Source organism: Zerene cesonia, chromosome 25 (assembly GCF_012273895.1).
Source record: "Zerene cesonia ecotype Mississippi chromosome 25, Zerene_cesonia_1.1, whole genome shotgun sequence".
In the NCBI taxonomy this organism is placed as follows: domain Eukaryota; kingdom Metazoa; phylum Arthropoda; class Insecta; order Lepidoptera; family Pieridae; genus Zerene; species Zerene cesonia.
Genome location: NC_052126.1, coordinates 863944 through 885117, shown reverse-complemented (window position 1 = coordinate 885117; position 21174 = coordinate 863944). Strand labels below are relative to the sequence as shown.

The window sequence follows — 21174 nt, the reverse complement described above, 5'->3', positions numbered from 1 at the left end:
TGAAGGGAGGATACCACTCCAGATTCAGAACAATTTTTCTATCAAACACATAAAGAATGGCCCACGGAGCTATCAAGTAGGAAACCCAAAAATACACTCGAATTAAGAATTTTCATATTTTAAACGCCTGTCAAAAATTAATATTGTCTTAAAGAATTTTTCTTTCTTCTTCTCGTCTTTGGATTTACAAACCATTCATCTTGTATTATTAATAAATGCAAATGGTTGTGAGGATGTATGTGAATGAATATATTTCTATTTCATAAAAAAATGTGTTCTAGAATAAAGTAAGTCCAGAGTTAGGTATGTACCTCGAGTAGCACCCAAGAAATTTTACCCTGACATAGTTAAATTTAGTTCAATAGGATAAATAGATAGATTTTATATACGATATTATGTCCAAATATACACAAAAATCAATACATTTCTACCCAATTAAATTCTAAATAAAACGGTGGGAGGGCTGTCGATTTTAATAAATAAGTAATTTGTATAACTAATTTCGTTATGGCAACTATAAATTATATTGGATCGGGGGTCTATGGTAATGAGGTGGATTGGCAGAGACAAGGGGTCCACTCGCATAAACCGATGTAGAATTATTGTAATATTATTCCTATTATTACTGTATAATTTACTAGCGGCCCGCCCCGGCTTCACACAGGTGCAATAATACATGATATGATATGATGACATATAAACCGTACTCTTGAATCACTATATCTATAAAAACCCCAGCAAAATCTGTTGAGTAATTTTAAAGATCTAAGATACAGACACACAGTCGGTGGAAAGCGACTTTTAAACTATGCAATAATAATGTCTACAATATTTTTATAGTGGAATTATCGGATTTAAATCAGGAGATTTCTCATTATATCATATAATTGATATTTATAGTATTTTCAGACATACATTGATGAATAGAAAAACAAAGAATAATAAAAAACATGAAATTGGTCGCCACCTGATAACTTGTAATTATATTAATCTAATACCAGCTAATTTAACTATTATAGCATTTAAAAGTTTTATGCATTCATTCGTTCTAGGTTTTTCTGAAATACATAGGATCTTAACTGACCACTATTCTTCATCCGTGTCCTTATGTATGCTTAAATCTTTAAAAGTAGCAAAGGATTTTGATGGGGTTTTTTCTATATTCAAGTGGAAGGTTTATATGTAATAACATCTATTACACTACTCCGAATTTAACGAGAAGCCGCGGGCAAAAGCTAGTAACCCATAAAAACATCGATGAAACGACATTAGATTGAAGTTTTCATTATTTTATTTTCAGATCTTCAGCGATATTAGCTACTGAAAGCAAGTGAAAATTGGAAATGTTCTAGAAGAATCGTATGTTACAATATTTATGATTTCATAGTATTTTTCTATAGAGCATGAAAATTCAACTGACCAGATGACTAAGAATATGTTTTGTTTTAACTGCCTTTTACATCTTCATTGCCATAGAAATCATGAATTTTAATTTGCCTCCATTTTTGCTAATTGACTAAAACCTCGATTAATTAATTAATCAATCATTATAATTCTATTGAATTATTATTTTATTACATTATTAACGGCTATTCTAGGTAACCTTTTGAGTTGAGTCATTACACATTTATTCGGTCAATTGACACATTGAGGTGCTTTTAAATTGTCATATTTATAAAAAAAAAAAAAATTTGTTATCTTCTTCTGCATCCTTGTTATGGCGCACGCAGTTAAACCAAATATAATAATTAGGAAAATACCTATGTACGTTATTTTCTTTGTTTTTTTTTTCTTTAATAATTCTTGACTGTGGGAGTGGTGTTATTTGTGTTCACCATTCATACAAACCTTTCAATATCAGTCTTATCTATAGGAAATTATTTCATAAGTCACAAGCTCTTATTGGCTGAACCCACATAGCAAACGTGTGGAGTTAACATTTTATAAACAGTCTTCAGGTCTGGTTTAGCGGGTAGCTGAATATTTTACGAGTAAGTCGAAACGGAGTCGCCGGAGACTTCTATGGCGACGCCATTTTGCATCTTATGACGTAAACGTGGAAAGGTCAGTGACATGCAAAACAGAATAAGGTTTTGATATCGAAGTGCGAAAAATGGTTAATGGCAAATCTTTTTACAAATTGGAATGTAAGAAAGACAATTATTGAGAACCATTAATATTTTAGAAAATTATTCTGTGGACTATCTTAACTTTAGCTTGCTTAGCTCCTCATCCCGGCTCCGTCCAGATTGACCTGGATTATGATAGAAATCTGTGCCATACCGCTAACGTAGTTTTCTCTTAGAAAAGACTTTTTAAATCGGTTTGTATATCCAGAGATTACTCATACAACGTCAAAAAACTCACAAATGTACAAACTTTACCTCTTCAAATATTAGTAAACATAATTTCATCTGTTATTCTGAAACAAGTACCAATAAGAGCATACTTTTTGCTTGCTTGCTTTGATAAGCTAAACAACAAGTTTTGGGTTTAAAAAATACTTAAATTTCTTACAGATTTACACAGATCAATAACCCTCCATTTTTATAAGCCTCGTTTTCGCCAAGTGTTCAAAAGTATTTAAACGTAAACAAAACACTTGTAAAAACACTTCGCTAAAAAGCTTTAGTGAAAACTATTTGAAATTTAAGTAAGAAATTATTGAACTAACCACTGAACAAAAAGCATCTTGTTTATTCTATGCTTGAGCCAGACTAGAATAATTAAAGTTGGTTCCCCAAGGAAATTACAGAGTCCAATATTTAAAATTCTAATGTTAAGTGCTCCCAGACAAACATAATACTGGAATGAGGTATGTTTTTAAAAATTATAACGATATTCAGTTTCATATTTAGCCATTTTAATATAACATTGTCCCTTGTGAAGTGAGGACGGTAATATACAAACTGTCTTGTCATTGAATTATCATCATGTTATAAAAGCGAAACTATTTAAGTTGGTTTGTTGTATTTCTTTCACATTGTAAAATTTCTGTGTCTAGAAATAGATAGGCTTTGTTATTGAGTTTTCGTTACATGCCTACATGGAAAGCATGCTTTTCCCCTGGGAATTTTCTGTTACTACGCGGATAATGTCGGGGCTGGAAAGCTAGTTTCAGGTAATCCTAGATATATAGACGTATGCTTATATCTCTATAACAAAATTGAGTGCATTATAACACTGTAATTGCAGTTACAATGTGTGGTTGGGTTGGCCAAGGTGTGGTTATTTTAATTCAATTCAGAGAATTGAGTTTCTGGGTAAAAACAGATTTATTATCTATAAGAATAATAAAATAACAAACAGTAAATTCGATGCAGCTGACAGATTTATTAACGTTGTAGGTGGTTATTGCTAACAACTTTGTTACGTCTGCGCGCCGAAGTTTTATTTCTAGATTAAGATTCTCTCGTGTGTTTAGGTTCCAAGCAAAGACTGTTAGAAATGTCTTTAGAATTTTCTTCAGATTTTGTGTCGTTAGAATTTTTTTGTTACGTTTTATGTTATATTGATTTTTTTTTTATTTAGATGTGAGTTGTGGTTTACTAAGAGTATACTTTATATCATTGTTGATAAACATTTGACTGGAGTTCAGTTTCACCAATTGCTGATAAAGTCATTAAGCCTAATTAGCACCTTAACATTTTTTTTACATATATTTTAATACACTATTTCATAAAATTACGAATAGTGATTATATATATGCACTTTTACATATTTTTTCATACACTATTCGTAATTTTATCTCACAGTAAGGCAAAATAGAACTAATCCACAAGACACTGGCACTTAGTATTCATATTAAACAAACATAGCAGTACAAGACTGTCAGTCTATCATAAATATAAAAAAGTAGCAGAAAAAAATGCAAGTTAAAAAACACGACTTTAAATCTCATCAACAAACTAAAACAATGTAAACTGACACAAATTCCACAACAAAATGTTTAAATGGACAAGAAATAGTGACACAAGATTTTACGGACTGAAAGCACCTTGTTCAAAAGAAAAATCGCGAACAACCTTGGTGTGTAATGGGAAAACATGTGGAGCCATAAACCGAGCTCAGAGCGGCGAAATCACGCTTAGAATTTATTCTGATATGTATTTATACTGTACTGTATATGATATGTCTGTATCCCGTAGGAATATCGGGATAAAAGTTGCCTATATGTTATTCCAGATGTCCAGCTATCTACGTAAGAAATTTCATTGCAATCGGTTCAGTAGCTTTTGCGTGAAAGAGTAACAAACATACACACATGCTCACAAACTTTCGCATTTATAATATTAGTAGGATTTATCGTAATATAATTTCGTGTAACATTGTTTGTCCGCGATCAACTCCTAAACTAGTTAACCGATTTTAATCAAAGCTGTACACCATGTACAGTTTAAACCAACTAAAAAGGTAGGATAGTTTATATTATTTCAATTACGATAAATGACTATGCAGGCGGAGCCAGGGGGTGCCGCTAGTAGATCTATATTTTTTAAAGGATGTTAATGGATATATAACCCTCGTAGAAGGCTTGTGTCCCAGCAGTGAGAACATATATGGGCTGATGATGATGATGATGATGGATATATACTGAGTTCTAGATTATGACACAAAGTATAGTAAAGTTTAAAAAGTAGAAATATTACTTTTTAAATAACTTCAAAGAAGGGAAAATTCTCAATTCGACTGTATTATTATCTTTGTTACCTCGTAACTTTATACTAGTTGAGCCGGAAGCCTGAATCCTTTACTTTACCCTTCCCAGTCAATTCCTTTATTCCCGTTATCAAAACTTACCTACCCTTACCCTTTCAAAGTATATATCTGATACATAAAATTCACCTGTCACAGTTTTCGTTGCCATACTGCTCCGAAACGGCTGGACCGATTCTTATGAAATTTTGTGTGTATATTAAGTATGTCTGAGAATCGGCCAACATATATTTTTCATAACCCTAAATGATAAGAGTAAGGCAGAACAGCGTTTGCCGGGATAGCTAGTATAAAAACAAATCTCAGCTTTTCTAGCTCGACTGTAACCTACTAATGACCGCGTCAGAGCTCCTTTGCGCGTTTCGTGGCAGCGTGTTTTCAGGTCACTTACATTTTCCGACCCTCTATACCACTACTATTATGGAGAATTATTTTTAACTCGCGCGTATGAAAGAATTTGACGGCTTTTATATGTCAGGTTAGGTTAGCTAAGGGATTAACTCGCGCTCAAATTGCAGTTTAATGTGTGTTTTGTGGTAATTAGTTGTTTTGAATTTGCCTAGTTGTGATTTAAATTAGTTCAAAATTAAATGCTTTAGATATATTTACACTAGCTTTCCGCCCGCTGCTTCGGCTACGGAAAGGAAACAAGACTCGTATAGTTGCTGTGATTTCCGAGTTAAAAACTGTAAAATGTCCTTTCTCCGATCTTACACTATTTCTGTAATAAATTTCATCTAAATCATTTTCGTGGTTAAGGCGTAAAGAGGAGATACACAGGCAGATGGACAGAATTACCTTCGCATTTATAATACATATTGTATTGCGAATGTTCATGGGAGGTGGTGATCGCTTATAATCACACCAACCATCAGTTCAGTTACCTACTCTGCCATAAAAAAAAATTAAAATAATAAAACGTATTTAAAAAACACCCTATACACCACCTCCCAGAATTATTGCAAGCGCCGGTTAATTATAAGATTCAATATAACTTAAACAAGTGCAATTAGCTCCTCTTGAATAAACATTAGTTAGATTTACTGTGTTCCAATGTTAATAAATCGGCCCGCTTGTATCTTAGCACTAATTTATTGGTACTATATTAGTAGATCGTTCGAAAAGATTTATATATAGGGTGATAAAATTTAATTTAAATGGTTATTTCATTCTGAACGTTTTGGAGTTTTATTTGTCTAATTAATTTTCTGTATATATTATATACTTATGCAAATTAATATCAAATTACCATAAAATCTACATAAGCGTTTCATAGTACAGTAGAACAGTAGTAAAAAGTATAAAAAAGTAAAAAGTAGAAAAAGCGAGAGTTTGTAAGTATGAATGGATCTTTTTTACGGTTTAACGTAAAAACTACTGAATGGTATTTATTAAAACTTCACAATAACATAGCTAATTCATTAGAGTAAGGCAAGAGCGATATAAATACTTGTTAATGCGTCCGCGGGTGAAACCACGCCGCGCAGCTAATTATCTTATAATTACGCCTAGTAAGATATGATGTTGATATAGTATGATATTGATACGACCCTGTAACTGCTATATATTCAACTAACTATCCGTTCTGGTTTCGCCCCTTGCACATGTTTAAGGGCTCACATGTCCAATATTCAAGACTATTTGAAATCGGTTTCTAAAGACGCGTTCGACAAACAAACAAAGAAACAAACTCTTTAGCTATTATTTACATAAGTATAGATAATAACTCCAGCTATATATTCAATGAGAAAGTAATGCCCTTTACCTCCATAAGATATCCATAATATTGACTCATCTCTATTATAACACTGAACTTAAAAAACAATCTCATTCCCAAACCATTATGAAGATATAAAGTGCTCTTACGTAGTCCATATTGTCATAACTTATCTAAGAATTTTTATATGATGAATCATACGAAATGAGAATGTTAAGCTAAGTACACTTTCTATGTGTTATTGAGACATATTTCTGATAAAAAACAGACATCTAATATTTTAAAGAATGATATTGAAGCAACTATCATAGATATTAAATTTATGATGTGCCTAGGATCAGCTCGGCTAACGCCAACTCTTGTATAGAATATAGTAATTTTTTAGGAGTTATGATGTTTGGAAATAATGTGACCACTAAGGTCTTGATTATTTCCTTTTTTGATGCTAGATAAAGATAAATTACCTATTTATAAACAAACTCTCATTAACTCTTGTACACTATTCTATACTAATATTAAAAAGCTGAAGAGTTTGTTTGTTTGAACTTTAATCTCTGGTCCGATTTGAAAAATTCTTTCAGTATTAGATAGCCCATTTATTGAGGAAAGCTATATGCTATATATGTACCACGGGTGGAGCCGGGGCGGACCGCTAGTTATAAAATAAGATAATGAGACAACGTTAAACGAGATTATTTTTTTAAATATTGTGTCATTTATGCAAAGTGATCACAAGTATAAAAATATATATATATAAAAATTAATTTATTTCATTTATTATTTTTTAATTGTCATTATACTATAAGATAAAAAAGATACAAAGTGAAATACCTTTGCCTTTGTACTCCCTTCGCATACAAATATTAAGGACGTGTTCAAACAAAAACCCTTTTCGGTGGTCTCTAGAATGTATGACACCTGTTTCCTTCTTAGAAGCAGAATCATATCGGATTTGTTTGTAAAAAGCTGACGTATTATAGTTAGTGTCATAAGTTTAGGTTCTCTAGTATATTTTTGTATTAGAATTTGATTCATATAAATTTAATATGTGTGGTAGTCCGTGTGTTCCAGTTTGATGGCTAGGCTAATGTTATATCTTTAAACGAGCAACTCTTGTGTATATATAATTGGAATCTCGGAATCGGCTCCAACGATTTTCATGAAATTTAGTATATAGGGGGTTTCGGGGTCGATAAATCGATCTAGCTAGGAATCTTTTTTAGAAAATGTCATTTTCGTGTTTTATTCGTGTTTTTTTTCCTGATATCTATTGGTGAATAATAATACTATTTTGCTTCGTATATAGCTGGACAACTGAAATAACACATAGGCACTTTTTATACCGATATTCCTACGGGATACGGACTTACGCGGTTTCAACCGCGGGTCACAGCTAGTATTATTAAAACGAAACATGATCGGATGATAATGATGTATCTTTAACCGACGTTTCGACAAACGAAGGTGATTTTAATTCGACTATTGTTTTTGATTTTTATTCGATAACATCGAGACATTGAAACCGATGGGATTATTTTGTATTTCATAGAGAAAATGTTGATTTTTTTACCCTTTTATTAAAATTAGTTTATACTGAATAATGCACTAACATTGATAATATCTTATTATTTGAGAAACTTTTATTTAATAGTTTTAGCATGTCTCTGTTTTTGTATTAGTAAAATACATCCCTCCACACAATGACAGTACGTATGACTCAAAAAGTTATTTAATTACGGACCCCTAAAAGCACTCTGTACCGCTGTTATCAAAGGTAAAAAATAAACAAAACCCCACCCTACAGTTTTAATCTGCTTCGAAGATAAACTCGCTGATTCTACCCTTGACTGTAAATCTATGCTTATAATATATACTAATATAAATTTAATGAGTTTGCTTATCTATTTGAACGCGCTAATACTAGGAACCACTGGACCGATTTCGAAAATTCTTCCACCTTTGGATATGTACGTGATCCTTGGTTGTCAGGAGCTGTATATTTACTTGGTGTGAAGCGGATGATTGGTTTAATTAATTATTGTCAATACATGCTCGACTATAATTATAACTAACTAGCATTCCGCCCGCGGCTTTGCTCGCGTAGTAACTCGGGGGGTTACCGACAAAGTTCCCGTTCCCGTTAGATTTCCGAGATAAAAACTATCCTATGTCCTTTCTCGGGTCTAGAACTATCTCTGTACCAAATTTCAACATAATCGGTTTAGCCGTTCTTGAGTTATAAATAGTGTAACTAACACGACTTTCTTTTATATATATAAATGACGTCAAATGGTTGAAATTCGACTTAATTTACACTAACTCGCATTTCTGGACCATTGACATTGACTTTATTTCACCAATATTGTCATTTTTTTGCTATGAGCGGGCAACTGAAGTTCGTCTGATGGTGAGCGATCACTTCTGCCCATGAAAATTCGGAGACGTAGTGCATTTCCGAATGTTCAAGGCCGCTGTGCCTCTGCGAACATGCTATCCGCTTTCAAGGGAGCAGGGATAAGGAAAGAATTGACATTTGGAACGAAGGAATGGACAGGGAAGGGTGAGCAAAAGGAAACGGGCCTTCAGTTCTCCCACACAACGCACGAAACACAGCAGTTTATTCATCTGACCCATAGATCTGGCCTTATATGACGGGTTCATCTCAGTTCATTAAATTAAAATGAGCAATAATTAGTATAACAAGCCTACGCACGTTTTAAAATAACAGCTTTTCTTCCATTTGAATATAATTTATAAAAGTACGTGGACATTTCATAATGAACGCTGTGATTAAAACATTGGAAAGCTTTTAAACTTTTTCAATCCTTTTATAAAGAAATAAGTATTTTACTAAGGCTTTAATGAGACTTAGAAACTTAAGACGATCGTATTTTAAATGTTGTTAAGACTAAAAACGTATTGGTTTATTTTGATAGCCTTTTTCCATTACAATAGTAATAATAAAAAATATCTTCTAAAAGTACAGATATCATTACTCAACTTAATAAACTCAATAATCAAAGTACAATTTTTATTCAAGTTTATTTTTACAAGTATGTATGAATTTCGAAATTATATACTTTAAACAGATTTTAAGCGCAATTTAATCATTATATTCATTATATAAACACAAGAAAATACTAATTTATGTATAATGTACTTTTTTTTAAATATCTTTGATTTTGAAAGTCGCTTCTGCTGAGTAGGTATACCGTAAGATCAGCAAAAAGCAGCACAGTTTCTCTTTTCAATGTCACTTTATTCATAATATAGTTCACTTACTTTATAATTAAAACTTGTGTTGTAACCGCATTGCAACTTTATTTACAGCGTTACAGTTCCAAAATAATTTTATTTACACAATACTAAACCACCTTCAGATTGTAAACAACTATATCAAATTAACACAGGAGGCATCAGCTTTCAAATAAAAAGAATCATCAAAATCAAAATCGGCTCAACCAATAAAAAATTGTGATATGAGGTAACAGACGGACAAAAAAGCAGTCGAATTGAGAACCTCCTCCTTTTTGAAGTCGGTTAAAAAGCACTCAGTTCGCCAGCTCATTCAACATTTAAAAGTAAATTATACCTGACGATATATTCCGAAGCCGGTCGTTGTTTTTATAATTAAATAACATTTAAATGTAAATAACAGTGAAGCTGGATGCTGCTGGCTGGTAATCTTAAACATTACATTGTACTTTTTATCAAACAGACTAAAAAATTAGAATATTCCCACTTTTTTTAACGTTTCACAAAATTATAATGTTTTTACATCATCATCATCATCAGCCCTTATATGTTCCCACTGCTGGGACACAGGCCTCCTATGAGGGTTTTTACAAGGGCACGAAATTAAAATCGTTTAAGTAGCAACCAATAAACCGTGTAAGAAACCGATAACCACAAAAATTAAAACAACGAACAAGATAAACCATAAAATCACAGAGACCCCTCCAAATTACTAAAACATTATGCGTACAGGTCCCACAATTCCACGCAAAGCGCGACATATCTTAACCGATAAAAAAATAATGTCTTACATTAAGGGAGGACTTAATTTAAATATTATCGCCGGTCCTTGTTACACTTGTAATCTCAGCGTACTTCTATCTCGTTCTCACTCACAATAATTCACGGGAATACGTTGAACAAAATGACTTTTTAAGTGAACTAAGCAGTGGTGGTTTTTAAAAGAAATTGTCCCATTACGTCTCTCGCTCCATTGGTTAGGTCTTTATTGTACGATTTCTTGTGTACTTTTAATGGATTTGTGTTAAATTTTATGTGGTTGCTTTAGGTGTGCCTTCAATTGTATCGTCTTGATTGATTGCTGTTTGTGCATAAAGATTTTATTTGGATTTATGCAGGTTTTTACTTTTATCGTGGTTATAATAAAATCTGCGGTAAGTGTGCGTTACTTAAAAGGTCTCCTGATTTGGATCGACAGGATTAAAAACCCCTTACGTACACTCTGTATCAGAGGAAGCGAGACAATTTAATTAAATCGTGTTTTAAGTATTTTATCTTACTACGTTTTTTATTTTTAGCTTCAAAAGTTCTCCTAATATTTTACTAAGTCAAAAGCTTGGTTATTGACTACAATCATTATGTGTTATTCTGTCATCGAAGTCTTCAATATATTATTCTATGTTATATATTATTCATGAGTCAATCTCAAACATTTATCTATTCATTTGACTTCTTATAGAAGCACCTTTGAATCGTCATAACATAGTTTTAACATTTACCATTGGGAACCGACGGCTGGGAAAGCAGTTTCTACAGAGAAGAGACGGCAAGAAACTCTGTACATGCTTTCAAATCATGTCAATTTTCCATTTTAATTCAATGTAGGTAACATGCATACACAATGATGATTCCAAAGGAATTTCTTAAGCGACAACATTCCATAAATTTTCATCTGTCAAATATTCATTAACACTACAGAAAGCTCTCTGAACTAATACATGTTTAATAGCTACATCTTACTAGCATACATCAATAGCAATATAAAACAAACTTGAATAACCCCAATCTACAGGGCATAATAATGCAACATTTCAATATACGTTTTTATCACACGACATAAATTATTGGAGGAAACAAAAGTGCACAAAAAGAAATTGTCAAACCGCGTATCTTTGTGCCGCATGTGGGGGCGCCTCACACCCTATCTGATTTATTGGTACAAGTTTTTAGGGTTCCGTAAGTAAACATATTCCTATAATTGTTATGCGATGGAAGTTTTGATGAACATATGTTATACTAGCTGCGCCTCGCAGTTTCACCTGCGTAAGTGCGTATCCCGTAGGAATATTGGGATATAAAGTTGCTTATATGTTATTCCAGTTGTCCAGTCGTCTACGTACCAAATTTCATTGCAATCGGTGCAGTAGTTATTGCGTGAAAGAGCAAAAAACACACACACATCACTACAAACTTTCGCATTTATAGTATTAGTATTCTTTATATAGTATTAGTAGTAGTATTAGTATTTTGTTGCTTAAAAACGTAAGAAGAAAATCTCAATAACATTTGGCATAAATATAGATCATCGCAGTCTTAATTAGCGAAGTCGTTAGCCAGCTCTTATAATATAAAACAATTGTTCATTTATACTTCTTAAAAACAGCATATACGTTGTTTAGGTTAGCAAGTTTTACTGAAAAGAAAGCTCAAAAATATTTGTCGCCGCATAAATAACATTGAATCATTTTATATGCATAACCTATATACTTCGGAAACATCGTTTGCATAATTAATTTAATATTAAAGAAAATGTATTATTTTTTTTACCAAATTCAATATCGTTTCAAAACAAAAGTAAGAACGGAACCCATACGAACCCTTTTGTGAGGCGCTTGACATTTTTGTGATCAATTTTGAATTAGGGTTATCTCACATAAGCCGTGGCTTAATTGGGGGCCTGAAGATTGACTAATGTATTTTTAACAAAGGTTCGTTTTTATTAACCCCTTTGATTATAAATTTACTCCCCGTTTCGGAATGTCGAAACGTGTGCTTTAATTATTTTGTATTTTTAACGAGATAAACAAAGATCGTGTTGTTATTTCACAGTGTAAACATGGTAAAGCGTGTTAGACGTGTTGGAGGGAATTATACTCAACTCGAAAGTTTAAAACTTATGCTTTTACATGTGTTGTTTTATAAATTTATAACGTATTTTCTGTTCTGAAACTTCAAACATTGTCTTGAATTCGCTTTAAGATACACAGAAACGTATAGTAATTAATTATTGTGGAGTTTAGAGACTTTAACGATACTGATTTTACTTTCGAATAATTATATTATTAATTCATTGTTTTTTTTTTACTAAGTATAATATTATATAATCTGTTACTATTTTAATATTATATAATCTGTTCTAATATTCTGTTAGTGTTGAATTATTCAAATTATTTGTTTGTGCATATTTAGCAATTCATTTATTCTTGGGTGAAGCGAACTAAGGGGATCATTAAGATAATGAAAAAGTTAACAAAAGGATACGCCTTTTGTTAAAAAGTATCAGTTTTGCCTTGCTTTTCTTTCTTCCTTTATCAATATACATATTGAATTAGTAATTTAAGGTATACGGACACAGCTTTTAAGAGTTAATTGTTTCAAACAAAGTAAATGTTTGTTATATTAACAAGTAAATTATATTACATATTATAATCTTTATCTAAACTTATATTGACGTGACAACGTCAGGTTGCGGCTCGGAGGCACTTATGAAAAAGTGTAACGCCCGGTAACGTTACGATGAGTCACCGAACTATGATCGGTCCGCCGCGCGCGCAGCACTAGAGAATTAGGCGCATTGAATCGGCGCGTGCTTGTGTCTCTGTCTCTGTCTTTTTAGTAAACAATTAATATTTTCTATAGTTAAAATTTGTGCAATTCTTATTTTCATTCAATTCCTTGTTCCAATTGTGCAATGTAATAATATTCATATCAATAAATATTCTACCGAGAAAAAGACGTTGTCACGTAAAATCTTCGCCCGTAAAACCGACTTTACAGGCAACCATTTTTTTTTTATATCCTGAAGATGCAATCAGTGTTCATGAATACAATAAAGCCTTCACTCGAACTGTTTGATATATATTGAGTCCAGACCATGTCGGTTTGTGGCGAACCACACCGCGTTTCAGCCATTATATACACTCGAATTCATAACGTGTTTATTACAACTATTGAAGTGTTTACCACACATTGGTATTAAGGTATAAGGAAATAGACGATAAGCAAGGAAGGAATGGACTGGGAAGGGTAAGGAAAAGGACACAAATCAGTATAAATTTAAACGCAAATCACTTCATAACTAATCGGATGAAATTTGAGACAGCTGATATAATAGTCTCGATTTATCCATCCTTACAGATTTTCTTTAGAATAAAGAATCGGTTATAATTAGTGAAAATGCTAATTTACATAAAATATTAAAAACACAAATTTTTGAAAATAATACCTTTATTCGACATTTATCTAATTATTTACACAACTATACAAACATAATGCATTCGTTCTCAATATTCTTCATCAATAAACATATCATTAACATTATTTACAGTATCAAATTACGTCAGTATTTCGTATACACTTTATAAAATACCACGTGATAAAATTAACCTCTCCTTGTTACCATGGCAACGTATTCTTGTTAATAAATTGAAATAGCTTGTATTATTACAAAAGCTACCGGATCACTCAAAAAGCAATCTACTGCGAACTAGTAAAAGAGTTAAAATTGCTTGCCACACTCAAATATTAGTCTCGCATAACCTATAGTTGGACTCAAAGTATACGAAATAAAATTACATATCTGCTCCAATACAATAAGATAACAGGGAACACAATATTATATAGAACATTAGATGTCAATAATCTACGTTCGTTTTTAATCTTCATTTCCAATTGCTCGATGATCCGATACAAATTTAGTCAAATGTAATATACTATGTTATTTATGATTTTATATATGCCTATATGAATAGTCATAGTATAATCTTCAACGAGTTCAAAGACATGTCTTATGATATAACGCTAACAAATTATGAACAGTATTCTAAAGAGTGATTTATAAGTATCTAATATATCCGCCTATTTCATAATAAATATGGAAGTAACTGTTGCCTAAATTAAAGATGCTTAAACTCTTTGATTTTGGCCACCTACAGATAATTTCTATAATCTTTGAGAGAGAGAGAGAGAGAGAGAGAATAAACATTTTCAACATGACACTCCTTCAACAGTTGCTATTAATTTTGTTTTTATTCGTAATTAACATCACAAAAGGTTTAACTAGCTTTTAGTAAAGACATTCGGAACGGAATTTCGCTTTCCATTCTACGCAGTTATTCTAAATTAACATGTTTATACCTTATATATACCACGTGGTTATGTGTGTCACTTCTCGGGCGATATAACGCTTCTAACCTAGTCTATTCGATTTTGTTAATGAAACAATAATACAAGTCTTTATATGGTTAGATGGCTTCATAAGTATCATTTATGTATTTGTTAAGTTTATTTATTAATTTAAACTGCTTATTCTGTAGGAAACATAACATACAATTGAATAAAAATGAAACTTAAATCTTTATTTATCTTAGTATTCACAACCTCATAATAACACTAGCTAAATATTTTTTTTATATAAATTTCAAGAACGGAATTAAAAAAAGGAATTATAAAAATTTCTTCCTTCTTATCTTCAATATTATAATCAAATGATCATCATACTGGAGATGTAAACGGGAGTATACCAAATTGTTGCTTAAGAATTCATTGATAAATTGCCAATTAAACTGTCAATTACATCAGCAGTAAAGAAAAAGTTAACAAATATTTAATGATAATTGACGCACATATCTAAGATTCATGTTATGTAATATAAAAAGTCCAAAAAACATCGCTATCAACGCAATATATAATTCCTGCAGATAAAGCATATTTCCTTTCCATATTTACAGAATTTCAATGCAAAATCGTTGCGTGTGTAAAGAATATCGTTTTTTTATTACTTTATTCTTCACTGTCTGATTTTTTGGGGGCAACAGGCAGGAAATGGGGCAGAAAGATTGCCGACTCGGAAGAATCCTGGTTCAGTACTTGGTTGACATCTGTAAAATGAAAAGTACATTTTCAGTGTTGTATGATGCAATAATTTATTATTATTTTTTTTAAGAATTAATGGCTTGGTTACAAGACCTTTAAGCAATAATTTATTCCATTGATAACATAAGCTATGTTGTTGACGAATTTGTTAATGATTTGTCTTTTTTATTGAGTGGAATTGTAATAATGAATTGTGATTTGTATTCTATTTTTTTTATGTTATTCTAATTTTTAAGCAATGCTCTTAATGTATAATTGTCGTTCGTAGGTGCCCCTTTGGGGTTTAAATCGCAATAAATAATTTTGACGTTGATTCCGAGGTACATAAAGTTTTCTACATTGTTGTGGACTTTATACGGAATAGGTGCATATTTCCCTAAAGGGAACGGAGTCTTAATAAATTAAAAATGTTTGACAATATAATAAAATTGTCAGAATTCTTATTTATAATAATTCGATGACCCTTGGGTATAATTTTTACATGATTTATTTACAAAAGATAAAATAATCATATACAGAATATATAAGTATAAATTTCATAAATTTCCATGCTTACAATAGGTTCGAATATAATAATTATATTTCGGACAATCGGGATTATATTTGTTGAGAGGAGCTAAACATAAAAGCAACAGAAGAATTGTATAATATTATGACACCGTTGGTATAAAACTAGTAGATATAAACCAGAAATTAAACGATTATCCTCATTTCGTTTAAACTTTGTCTCCGATGTAAAGCGTCGCTGTTTCGCTTTAATTAAAAGGCAAGACGCTGAGCGAAAATTTTATCCAAATATTAAGCAAATTTAATCGCTCTTAGAGCCACTATGCATTGTTATCGAAGTAAACATTTAAGGAGCATCTGAAATTCGTTAAATTTATACGTATATCTAAAGATAAAGAATTATATGTTTTATCTCACAAATAGATTGTTTAGATAGCGTCAATTTCAACGACGATGATATTACAATTATTTAATTAATTCGTACGTTTAGTTAAGTTTTTATGCAATTAATTAGTAAAGTAAAGATAGAGAATATTGGGGTTTCCTGCATATGTCCTGATTTCCATATGAATAGTACCTAATTACTTATTACTAGACACTCGTCCCGTCTCCGCCCAGATATCAAGATTCCTGTTTTATCCCAAGGGAGTATTTAATCGGAATAAAGAATATCCTATCACCCAAATTAACTAACATACCCAGTCTGTATAGCAAATTTCATCAAAATCTGTTCAGCGTGTATGACGGATAAACAAAGAAACAAATGAACTTTCACATTTATAATATTAGAGTGAGAGTGTCACTGTCACATCAGTGATAGTGGTTTTTAATATTGATACCTACTTCTATTTTATAAAAGAAAATGATATATTGCCATTATCCATACCTAATAAATAAGTTACTAGCTACGCCCCGCGTTTTCCCCCGCATAAGTCTGTATTCCGTAGGAATATCGAGGTTAAAAGTTACCTATGAGTTACTCCAGTTGTCCAGCTACCTACGTACCAAATTTCATTGCAATCGGTTCAGTAGTGTTTGCGTGTAAGTAACAAACATACACATACATCCATCCTCACATACTTTCGCATTTATAGTATTAGTAGGACAACGAATAGTCGCTTATATGGATATTCATTAAGGTTGAAACCTAGTTTAAAATTACATTATAACTTCTGCTGTTAATTATTTAAGTTCAAAATTTGCTTACACTAAAAATAGTATGGGCTTGAAAGAGCCAACCAGCTCCAGAACTTCCACTACATTTGAAATTTCTTAATGTGCAAAACTTGTTTGTAACCAACTAACGAGACAAAGTTAAAAACCGCGTCATATTAATTAAAAGTTTTTCGGACAAATAACTATCTAAATTTCAACAGGATTTTTCTAGTTAATTTAACGAAGTAACTTTTTTGGTGAATGTTGTGCGGAGAGTTGTGACGGTGGGTGAAATAAAATCATTAATGCAACAGCAGATTTTTGCAGATTTTTGCATTTTAGCTGCATTTCACATTTAGACATACTTATGAAATTATGTTGTATTTTCTTGTGTTTGATTTTACACGAGTATTTTACATTTAGAAATTAAATCATGAAATAATCACGCTCGCTGTAAATTGTTCGAAACGTCGGGTTAATAATGTAATGAATGTTAAAAAATAAATAGAAAAACATATGGTAGATAAATCTATATAAAAATGTGTTCGGGTAGTAGTAAGTATTAAAGTGTTCTTCAAATAGAACGAATATAGCCCTTTATTATGACAACCAGCTCACAAAGCATCGGTCCAATCATTAAGAAATTATCTCAGTGAACTCAGAAGATCGCATTCTTTCAACTTTTTATAATATGTCCCTTTTTAAGGCGACAAAGATGAACCCAGTTAAGGGTAGAAACATCTGTCAAGACAAAAGGTTGGATTCCGGTGTTTTTTGTTGCATTAATTTGTCACCTTTTTTAGGGAACCGAGTGATTCATTATGGGGTTGTTTGGATTTGACGCTTGAAAGGTGTAACTAATTATTTGTATTTGTTTTGAATTTCGAATGATAAATGAATGTAATAAACTGTTGTAATGAAGGAATGAAATATTTTGTACATTTCTCCTTTTTGACTTGACTTGATTCACAAAATTTTTGGTTTTGCAATGTATATTTGTAGCTAGCTCAGCTCTAGTATGTGTCAACTTTTGATAAATCTGACCATTAGAAATTTTGAAAGAATAGAAAAAATTTCTAATTTATAAAGCATTTCAATGCTATAAAACAAAAAAATTAAATTTAACAAAGGCCGCGTTCCATCGATACAATATTGTAATAATTGAAATAATGTTTCGTATTGGTTGTGATGGTTCTTAATCATCTCAATAGATGGCGTGGGGTGCCCCTTAGGCACATGAAACCGAAAGAATAGAAGAAATTCGATTACTGTGGCAGGATCACGGGTGGCCGAGAGGCTAGGCGTTGCTACGGTTAGGCAAGATACGCAGGTTCGAATCCTGCCTCGTGATCAAATTTTTTCTATTCTTTCAAAATTTCTAATTTATAAAGCATTTCAATGCTATAAAACTAAAAAATTAAATCTGACCATGTTAAAAATGTATAAAAATATTCATCATCCACGTATCAAACAGTTCATCATCCAACTAAATACGAGTACAACTATTGCGTTAAGTCTTTATTTCTAATTATTATTATCATATTACGTTACCAATATAATACAGTGATATAAAATAAAGTCAAACAAACTTACTTACATTGTACTAGCGAGATAAGTTTCATACTCTTCAACGTCTGTTCTATCTGTTATCACATGTCTCTTTTCTCTGGTCAATTCATCAATTTTGATTACTTTTCCAACTCTTTCCAACTTAACAGTCTTGCCAGAAGGCTTTAATAATTTAGATTTGTGCAATACGTTAGCTTTAACTTCTTCCAAAACGTTAGCAGATAACTGTTCAGTCTGCCATTCGGGTAATACCTCTTCTGGTTTGATATCATCTTTCATATCTTCCACGATTTCTTTGTCTTTTATATTTTCAGGGTCAATATCTACGATGGGTGTTTGGGCAACATAACCAAAGTATGGGTAGTAACCTTTTTTATTGTAACTGTTTAATTGTGCCCAGGGGTAATTGTTATAGTAAAAACTGGGAGGATAGGCATTATAGTTATAGTTATGAACGTATGAAAATGGATATGGTAACAGCATCGGTCGTGCGGATGGAAGGCGTTGTTGTTTTATATAAGGCCGAATTATAGTCCGATCATACCATGGTAATTGTAGCAACTTAGCTGGTGGTTTTTTTGTACAAGGCCGGGTAGTTGGTACCACAGGAGTTGTATACGGTCTGCTATACGCATTTGAAGCAGTTCTATGAAAGTGTGACATGGGGTAATAATATGGCAATTTCCCGAAATCTTTGTCAGTGAAGGGCGCAGTGAAATATGTTAATGGCTGTCGATAATTTCTCGTGGAAAGTGATCGCGTGTCATCTTTTGTTATGTCGGTTGAGTTTTGCTCCATATGGATTTGGTGAAGGGGTTTATAAAAATATGATTTATTATCGGTATTTTTGTTTTTTACAATTTCTTTGCTTGGCTCTGTGCTCTTTTGCTTATTTTCAAAAATTCCTCCATCAGATTCCTTATAAATGTCCTGTGCCAAATTATATATTTCTACTATGGCTTCTAAATCACTTTTCTTTACTGTATGCAATATGTCTGTAATGGTTTTAATTTCTGCTTCAGTTAAGTATCTATCATCCTTATCATCTGCTCTATATGTTTCTTTGTTGATATCGTTTATATTTTTAAAAGAATCAGGTTCAAAAATTGGACGTTTTTCTTCTTGCAAATTCGTCTTTACAAAGTTCTGTTGACTAGGGCTTGTACTCATGTCATTGAGTTTGCTTATAAAATTATCTGTTATGTTTATTTTCTTTATAGGCATATATTCTGTCTGTGTATGATTTTTCTTTCTTAATTTGCACGTGTAATTCCCGCAGAACGATTGTGAGGGCCATGTCGCGTTTACTGGATATAGTTTTTTCGTATCTGGGTCTTGACAATATAAACCTGAAAAAAAAATCACTCAGTTTAAATCACAGCTGTTGTGGTGTATTTATGTAAGATGTTACATGCCGGCAATATATTTGCAGTTTTCCTAATGTTTTGAAGGAAGTACCTAACCATATCATCCTAGTGAGTCGCCTGCTCCATTTCTTGGGTTATATAAAAAATAAGTGCTGTTTATTTATAAAATTTTCACATGCTTTTTTATTGTTAGGATGTTGTCTTTGATAAATATCATATCATAACTTAATTGGATAATAACACACTCGAACTGTCGTTTCAATAGGAACATTAAATTTTATCACTACTAACTACTCTTCACTATGAAGAATAATAAAAATAAAGACACCATGATGGAATTATGAAAATAATTAGATTTTTAAATATAACAACTGTTTCCTGTATTATACCTCGATAAAACAAGGCTATCGAATTTTAAAAACAACATCAACCATTACGATTATTTTGCTAACGAGTGGCGAGGACAGACGCAAATATATCTAACAAACATATACATCTTAATCTAAGATTAAAACTTATTTTGCGAAGCTAATGTATCGTCATTTAGCGCTTTCACTATATTAAAACTAACAAAAAGCTGCACCAACAAATTTCAAACTGAAGTAGGTATCTCAAACATTTTGCAATTAGCTTCTACATCATCAGCATCCCAAAATTGATAAGCACTACGCTGCTGAGAGGTAAATATTATCCAACGACAGTGACTGAAATATATTTGTCGTCAGCAAATATTTCCGTTATTTATTTAGGATTGTTAGTAGTTTTTCGTGTTGTTGAATTATATATGTGTTGTTGTTTGCTCGAGGAATTTGTCTTGATGTAACTGACTTTTGCAGTTAGTGCTATTTCTTTTCTGCGAAATAGTTGATTGGTAGTGTAATCCTGATGCTTTTTTACGTTCAATTGATGGGACAGCGTTTATTTTATTTGTCGAGACGTTTTATTTACATCTTAAACACTTCAATCCTGATAAAACATAATATATTAAACATAAGCTTGAAGCTAGAGGCGCGT

General features: G+C 31.9%; 1 protein-coding gene across 1 annotated transcript; it reads right to left on the bottom strand.

The window, feature by feature from the left end:
• Positions 1 to 15476: 15476 nt before the first annotated feature.
• Positions 15477 to 20264, bottom strand: LOC119836573. Its single transcript, XM_038361955.1, has 4 exons — positions 20252 to 20264; positions 19652 to 20142; positions 18822 to 19597; positions 15477 to 15567 (listed from the first exon to the last, which is right to left on the bottom strand). Exons 1-4 carry the CDS (start codon positions 20262 to 20264, stop codon positions 15477 to 15479), a joined length of 1371 nt encoding a protein of 456 aa, XP_038217883.1.
• Positions 20265 to 21174: the final 910 nt, after the last annotated feature.